This window comes from Apium graveolens, chromosome 10 (assembly GCF_009905375.1).
Source record: "Apium graveolens cultivar Ventura chromosome 10, ASM990537v1, whole genome shotgun sequence".
Lineage (NCBI taxonomy): Eukaryota > Viridiplantae > Streptophyta > Magnoliopsida > Apiales > Apiaceae > Apium > Apium graveolens.
In genome coordinates this window covers 167,104,505-167,112,264 of record NC_133656.1, presented here as the reverse complement: position 1 = coordinate 167,112,264, position 7,760 = coordinate 167,104,505, and the positions used below count along the sequence as shown (strand labels likewise).

The window sequence follows — 7,760 nt, the reverse complement described above, 5'->3', positions numbered from 1 at the left end:
TTTTTCCCTATTACACATATCTCTGTACATATAAGTCGGGGGCCTTTTTTGGAAATAGTCTCTTTATTATTTTATTATTTTGAACGAGGGTAAAACTGTGTACGTTATACCCTCTCTCAAACAGTCCTTTATTGTGGTATTACCAGGTACATTTGCTTGATTGATTGATAGAGGCAGGGACAGAAACAAATTTATAAATAACCAGATTTAATAAACAACAATACAATAATCAATTTTATAAATAACCAAAAAAAATCCTTTCGAGCAACAAGGCCAAACCCTGATCGTAAGAATTGAATCTTATATCGCCCTTTTAATCAAATTATTTAATTGATTATTATTATTTTTATAAAAATCATGTCTCGGTTCATACCCACCTCTTGAATTCACACACAAAAAAACGATGTTGTCATGTTGATCGACTCGATTAAGGTTTTAACGACAAATTGATCGAACGAGAAGCGCTTAACTCATTTAATGAACAAAGATTTTCACGGTATAAGTAACTCCCCTTTGAATTAAATCATGAGTTAAGATATTATCTCGCTTTACCGATTACATGACCAAATTTTTATGTTAAGTTTTTATATAAGCACACACAAGCCAGGAGTTTTTTTTGAAAACGTCCATTTCATTTTTTTTTGAACGAGTATAAGGCGTACGTTATAATCTCCCCAAATACTGTTTTATTGAGGTATTACTGCACGTGTAATTGATTGATTGATTGATTCATTCATAGGGATGGCAATCGGGTCGGATCGGATCGGGTATTGCAGAATCCATATCCAAACCCGAAAATTTTAACCATACCCGAACCCGATCCATCAGATTTCGGATCTGATTCGGTTATACCCGAAACCCGAATTTTTTTGAATTGGATATTCATACCCGAACCCGAAATCCGAACCCGAATCCGAAATCTGAAAATTTGTATAATTATTGATTTTGTATAATTATTGATATTACAAGTGCTTGGGATCGAACACGCTACTTGTAGAGAAAGAGTTTTAACGTGTCATCTTCAACCACTACACCACATCATTAATTGTGTTATTATATGTATAGCTAATATTTAAAAAATCAACTAAATTGATACCCAGTTTGTTAGATTTATTACTAAAAGATATTTTGTTAACCTTATAAACCTTATCGCCCGTTTAAATGATTGAATAATTATATTTAATTAAACTTTATAATTAGTTATTTTTTAACATAAATATAAAAATATATGTTCTAAAAATTATATAATAATATATATATATTATAATATTATAATGTGTAATATATAAAATTCTAATATTATATATATAATTAATATATATATATATATATAATAATTCGGATTTTTTCGGATTTCGGGTTCGGATAGAATTTCGGATTTCGGATCGGTATACCTAATATCCAAATCCAAATCCAAAAAATTTCGGGTTTAAAAATTAAATCCATATCCAAATCCAAATCCAAAAAATCGGGTTCGGTAAATCCAAAATTTCGGATTTCGGATCGGGTATCCGTCGGATCGGATTATTTTGTCATCCTTATTCATTACAAGAACAGTTTTATAATTAACCAGTTTTACTAAATAACAATACGATATTTTTTTATAAATAACCAGATTTGCTAAAAAAAATATAATTAACCATATTTCGTAATTCGATATAATTATTTTTCACAACGCTGGCTCTATCAAAAAAAAATCTTTCTATATTTTAAAATTTTTATAACCGTGCTCGTACAGGCTCAAGTACTATACTAATATGTCATGTGTAGTGTTTTAGTCACTCTTTTTTTTTCTTTTAATGATCTTCAAGAATTGAGGCGGGGTGGTGTTAAATTTGGAAAAAGATGGATCTTGTAGCTTTAGATAAGCTAATTGAAAGACTGATTGAAGTGAGATTAACAAAGCCAGGGAAGCATGTGCAGCTTTTAGAGTCAGAAATCAAGCAACTTTGCTCTGTATCTCGTGATATTTTCTTTAAGCAACCTAATCTTCTTGAATTGCAAGCACCCATCAAGATTTGTGGTACTAATCTTTTTCTTGTTTTTATTGTTCTTTTGCATTGTTTGTGTTTTTTGATTGTTTTGGTATGTGGGTTTTGTTTCTTGATTGTTGTTTGTGTCTGAAGTTATGATCTTTGATGTGGGTTTTGGTTCTTGATTGATGTGTGTGTCTAAAGTTTTGATCTTTGATTTTGGTTTGTTGGTAAATTGCTGGATTGAGCATTTTTTTTGGTTTTGTTGATATAGTTGATCACATTTTGTTGTGTGAGTGGGGCTTAAAATACTATTTTTTTGGTTGAAATTTGTGGTTTCTGATAGTATGAGGTTGTGTTTCTGTATTTGTATTTAATTAAAAAAGGTTTTGACAGGTGTACTTATAACTTACTCATACTTAGACACCCTCTTGGCTTGAACCTTAAGTGTTATCGAGAGATGAGGGGTATTTACTAGGCTCTAATGCTAGAGATTATTAGGAGCTATGTTAGTACTTGCATAGAAATGTCCATTTGGGAGGTTATAAGTTTTTTTAAGGCAGTTGTAGTGGGATTGCGAGAGCCAGGAGACAATAAGTGATTCAATAAGCTATACTTAGATGCTAAAACAAGAATAGGAATAAGAAGATGAATGGTTGATGGAATATGAGTCTTGTGGTGGCTTGTAACGTGCAGTGATTTTGTTTTGTAGTTGTTAACTTTCGGAATTTTTGGCACTGAAGCAATTGCTTTCATTTTGTTGTAGGAATAAATATACAATCTTTGGTAGAATCCATGGTCCTCGAGTATGACTCCTCCCTGTCAACGTTAGGATTGGATTCTTCAGAATGAATCTATTGTGTAGGAAAGGCTTGGATGTCATATAGCATGCCCATGCACTTTTTGTTTCTTTAAGATTGAATATAAACTGCATGATTTTCCCTAATCTCGTTTGTGTAAAATTAGCATCAGTTCTGTAAAATTATTAAGAGGTCGCATTTAATTTTGCATAAGAAGGTAAAATTTAAGTAGGTGCATTGTCGCAGATAAATATCCACTGTGAATTCGCAATGGAACTCTCATGTTAGTCAAGGATGATAGTATATCCATTATTGGGTACCCCATCACCCGTGACCCGGATTTACATAAAATGACGCTGCCAAAACTAATCGCCCTCATCAGTGATTGGCTTGTTTTCTGTTGATTATGGATAGGGGTTGATTTGATTGTGCTTTGAGATCCTTTGAGGTAATTGCTCAAAGTTTTTATGTAGATACTTTCTCCCCCCGATGTCATTTATGTATGATGGGAATCAGTATTGTGTATTTAGTTGCTTACTTTTGTCTTTTAAGAATACTTGAATTTATCCTCTCTCCTAACATCCTCAAGTCCTAGCTGGTCTATGTATTATTTTCTTAACATTTTCTCTGACCTTTAATATTTCAGATCTAGCAGTCAAACTATCTAGTATGCTTCTGTGCTAGTGAATTCACAATTATGTATTGATGCTGTTAAATTATTAAATCTTTGATGGTCTGGGAGGTTGGTCATTAGGGGTGCTATAATGTGTGTTGCGTGTGTTGACTATGGTTTTATTGACTACACATTTATAATGTGTGTCGATTTTTTTAAATGTTATTTTTAACTATTATTTTATGTTAATAAATGCATCAAAATAAATTATAAAGGTAGCAAAATCCAAAACATATAAAAGCTAGGGGCTGCTAGAAGGATTAAGCTCTTGCAGCAAAGCGAATGGGGTTCTGAAGAAAGAAACAGAAATCTAGGGTATTTATTTAGCGTGAATATCTATGATATCATCTAAATAAAATGTACAAACTGTTGGAAAATGTGGGTAGTCCACATTGTCAAGTCAATTTGAGCCATAATTTGAGTGACGAATGTTGCGTGCGCGCAACGAGTGACACTTGGAATGCGTTCTCCGATAGAGCTTTCTGAGGCACTTTGAATCACTCAAAATGACTAAGAGACGGATGAGATATGATCATCCAAAATTAATCTCTTAGTAATGGAAATTTGTGAAAGAAATGAAAGTCCCACATTGATTTTGCAAAGGAGCATACATAGCTTTATATAGAAAAACACTTATGTAGTGTTCAAATGTGTTACTTATGTATTGCTCCAACACCTACGTGTGTGTAGGGGTGCAAATATTGGGCTTTCGAGGAACAATCTGAGGCTTGCGAATCCTTTGAACTTGCCCGCGTGTGTGACTGCGGACACGAATATAGCAGAAAATTGGCCCGAATAATCACGGACTAGTTTTGCTAAATTTAATTTCCATTGGGCTTGGGCTTTAAAATTTTAATTCGTTTTGACTATGAATTATTATAATAGATTTGACGTAATAATAATCTGATTCAATTACGGATTTGATTTATTAATTGACTGATTAATTAACGCGTTTTAATTAATTACGCGTGGAGTAGCGCACACGTTTCCTCAAGCCTATATAATATCGTATCAGGCTTAGGGTTATTGATTTATTCGATATACAACACAGAACCGCCTCCTAAACACAAACCCTACCCTCTTTCTGTTCCGGTGATAGTTTCTTGCTCTGTTCTAATCTGATTCAATTACGGATTTGATTTATTAACTGACTGATTAATTAACGCGTTTTAATTAATTACGCGTGGAGTAGCGCACACGTTTCCTCAAGCCTATATAATATTGTATCAGGCTTAGGGTTATTGATTTATTCGATATACAACACACAACCGCCTCCTAAACACAAACCCTACCCTCTTTCTGTTCCGGTGATAGTTTCTTGCTCTGTTCTAGTTCGCCGAAGGTGCTGTTCACGTAACATCGCCGTTTTTTCTGCATAAGAGAAGAGACGCCGTATTTTTTTATTAAAAAAGAGCTCTTCCGAATGATAAAGAAAAAGGGTGCTTAGGTTCGTTGGAAAACCCAACGTTTGTACATCCTTCTCCCATGCTTTCTGTTGGTCAAAAAACAATAAAAGTTCTCTAGACTTCTTCACTACTCGTACATGAAGGACTCTCTTTTTGTCTAGAGGGAATACTTTGTTCGAAAGAAAGATGCCTCAACTGGATAAATTTACTTATTTCACACAATTCTTCCTGGGAGGCTAATGACTCGCACATAAGGTGAGGGTCGTAATAGATTTAAGGAGACAGTTATACGGCTGGACTCGAGAACTTCTCCTTCATCTCCTTTTTGTTGGTTTATGTTATTCACACACACTTATATTATATGTATTAATTGCAGATTGTGATAACAATCTTAAAGCTATTATTATTTATTATATGTGACTAATACATTTGTCTTTATCTGTTTGTTGAGTAACAGATCTATGGAGAATAACACTGTGAACAATATGATGAACACGACGGCTGATCCCAACGCACAGATCGCTGGATCTGATGGGGTTCACCAGCAGGAGCCTAATCCTAACGCACAGATCGCAGTATCTGATGGGGGTCAGACACCTGTTGGGCATGTGCCTTTGGGACATGTGTCTGTGGGACACTGTCATTGGACAGTTTACTGTGCCTTTTGGACAGACGTCGGCAGGATTCGTTCCTCCGATTGTATCTGCGGTGCCTACTGGTGTACATACACCTGTAGTACAGACGCACTTACCGAATGTCACACCTATGTGATCCTAGAACCCTCCACAAACAGCTTTGGATACCTGGTTTAAGTTCTAAACTGAAGCTGCTTTACCATTGCCCATTTCAGAAGCATGTGAAGTGGTTAGCATTAAGTTTTATATTATAAAACTTACCTTTTAACCCATTCTACCTTGAACAGCACTATAGCCATATATGTCATTCCCAATGCACAATTCATCCACATCAGCAAGGACTAGGGAACGTCCAGATCTACAACATCAAATTGAATTGTAGAAATAACTGTAAAAATGTTATATGTTATGTGTGCAATTTAAGGCTTGTACCTTTGATTTGGATAAAAGGTGAAGCTATTTACACTTTACACTTCAATGTCTGGCTTTTTTGTTTATATTTTTTTAAATTCTCTGCTACACAAGACTGCTATGGTTCACTCAATACTAAGATTTGTGCTTGCTGAAAATATATAATGTACACTCGTTTGCATTTCAGGTGACATCCATGGGCAGTATAGTGATTTGTTACGACTCTTTGAATATGGTGGCTTTCCTCCTCAATCAAATTATCTGTTTTTAGGGGATTATGTGGACCGTGGAAAACAAAGTTTAGAAACGATATGCCTCTTGCTTGCTTATAAAATTAAGTATCCGGATAACTTTTTTCTTCTTAGGGGAAACCATGAATGCGCCTCTATCAATAGAATATATGGATTTTATGATGAATGTAAGCGCCGATTCAATGTTAAACTATGGAAAACCTTTACTGACTGTTTCAACTGTCTTCCTGTGGCTGCTGTTGTTGATGATAAGATATTGTGCATGCATGGTGGTCTGTCCCCTGATCTTAACAATTTGGATCAGATCAAAAACCTGCCACGTCCAACTGCTATACCTGACACAGGTTTGCTCTGTGATTTACTTTGGTCAGATCCCAGTAATGATGTCAAGGGATGGGGATTGAATGATAGAGGAGTATCATTCACCTTTGGCCCTGATAAGATGTCAGAGTTCTTAGCGAAGCATGACTTGGACCTTGTTTGTCGTGCTCATCAGGTAAAACCAATAATTTTCTGTTTTTCAACAATTAATTTGCACCGGAGTTGATGACTTGACTTTATGCTTGTGCAGGTTGTGGAGGATGGTTATGAATTCTTTGCTGAAAGACAGCTTGTTACCATATTTTCCGCTCCCAACTATTGCGGTGAATTTGATAATGCTGGTGCAATGATGAGCGTTGATGGAAATTTAATGTGCTCTTTCCAAGTACTGAAGCCAGCTGAAAAAAAGAATAATTTTTTAATGTCCACAAAAATGTAACTGGTATATACTTTTTCTTGCCTTTCCTTTCTGAATATATTGCCAATTTGCCATTAGCAGGTTTGTGGTAGTTTAGATTATTAAGTATGATTTGAACTTCAATGTATTATCAACTACCACAATTGGCAAGACCTGCTACTATTATCAACTTAGTTTATTTGTCACTTCTTGTAGTGTTTGCTTTGCGTCTTTATATTTATATAAAGGGTCTTTCTTCAAGAACCATCATCTGAATGAGAAGAGATGCAATTCTGACTATTGCAGTTACACATATAGTCCCCTGTCCTGGTGTTTCAAACGTCAACAATTAGTAAAAGTCAGTTAGCCTTGAGTTATAGATATGTAATTTTCCCCCATATAACTATTGAAATTACAACGTTACAATCGTTTGCTTGACTGCTCAAAATCTAATGATTATCAAAGTTACATCATTAGTATATGCTTTTGACCCCCTTACTTTTCGATTAATCTGCATCAGCTTCTTCTGTTTCTTCAATAATTACCAGAGCATAGTTGCTCAATTTTCAGCATGAATTAATGTTTTAGACGGCATTCTGTGGTTTCCTTTAAAAAAAAATTTAGTAAACCTGTATTGGTATAGTTGCCAGTTTGTCCCCTCTGGACATTAGTTTCACCCTATTTGACGAGGAACGAGAATAAAGAACTAATATATATGTTACTAACTAGTTTATATTTGTTTAGCGTAGAGATAAATAATGCATTTATCTATATGTTTTTATGTGGGGTTAAGAGTTTATTAATTAAGTAATTTATTTACAAAAAAGCCCAATTGTGACGGGCCTTAGTCCATTAGATTTAATAATAGGGTTTTATAGTCTGTATAAGTGATG

The 7,760-nt window shown here is 34.6% G+C and overlaps 1 protein-coding gene across 1 annotated transcript; it reads left to right on the top strand.

Annotated features, from left to right (window-relative positions):
- The first annotated feature begins 1,746 nt into the window (after positions 1 to 1,746).
- On the top strand, positions 1,747 to 7,082 carry LOC141693305 (serine/threonine-protein phosphatase PP1 isozyme 3-like). Its single transcript, XM_074498364.1, has 3 exons — positions 1,747 to 2,023; positions 6,086 to 6,645; positions 6,721 to 7,082. The coding sequence occupies exons 1-3, from the start codon at positions 1,846 to 1,848 to the stop codon at positions 6,907 to 6,909; spliced, it is 927 nt and encodes a 308-aa protein (XP_074354465.1). The 5' UTR covers positions 1,747 to 1,845; the 3' UTR covers positions 6,910 to 7,082.
- Positions 7,083 to 7,760: the final 678 nt, after the last annotated feature.

Bases quoted from the DNA above. Each gene is read 5' to 3' on its own strand.
- LOC141693305 (XM_074498364.1), top strand. From the start codon at position 1,846: ATGGATCTTGTAGCTTTAGATAAGCTAATTGAAAGACTGATTGAAGTG. The intron at 2,024-6,085 runs GTACTAATCTTT...TTTGCATTTCAG, and splicing joins AGCACCCATCAAGATTTGTG to GTGACATCCATGGGCAGTAT. The intron at 6,646-6,720 runs GTAAAACCAATA...ATGCTTGTGCAG, and splicing joins TTGTTTGTCGTGCTCATCAG to GTTGTGGAGGATGGTTATGA.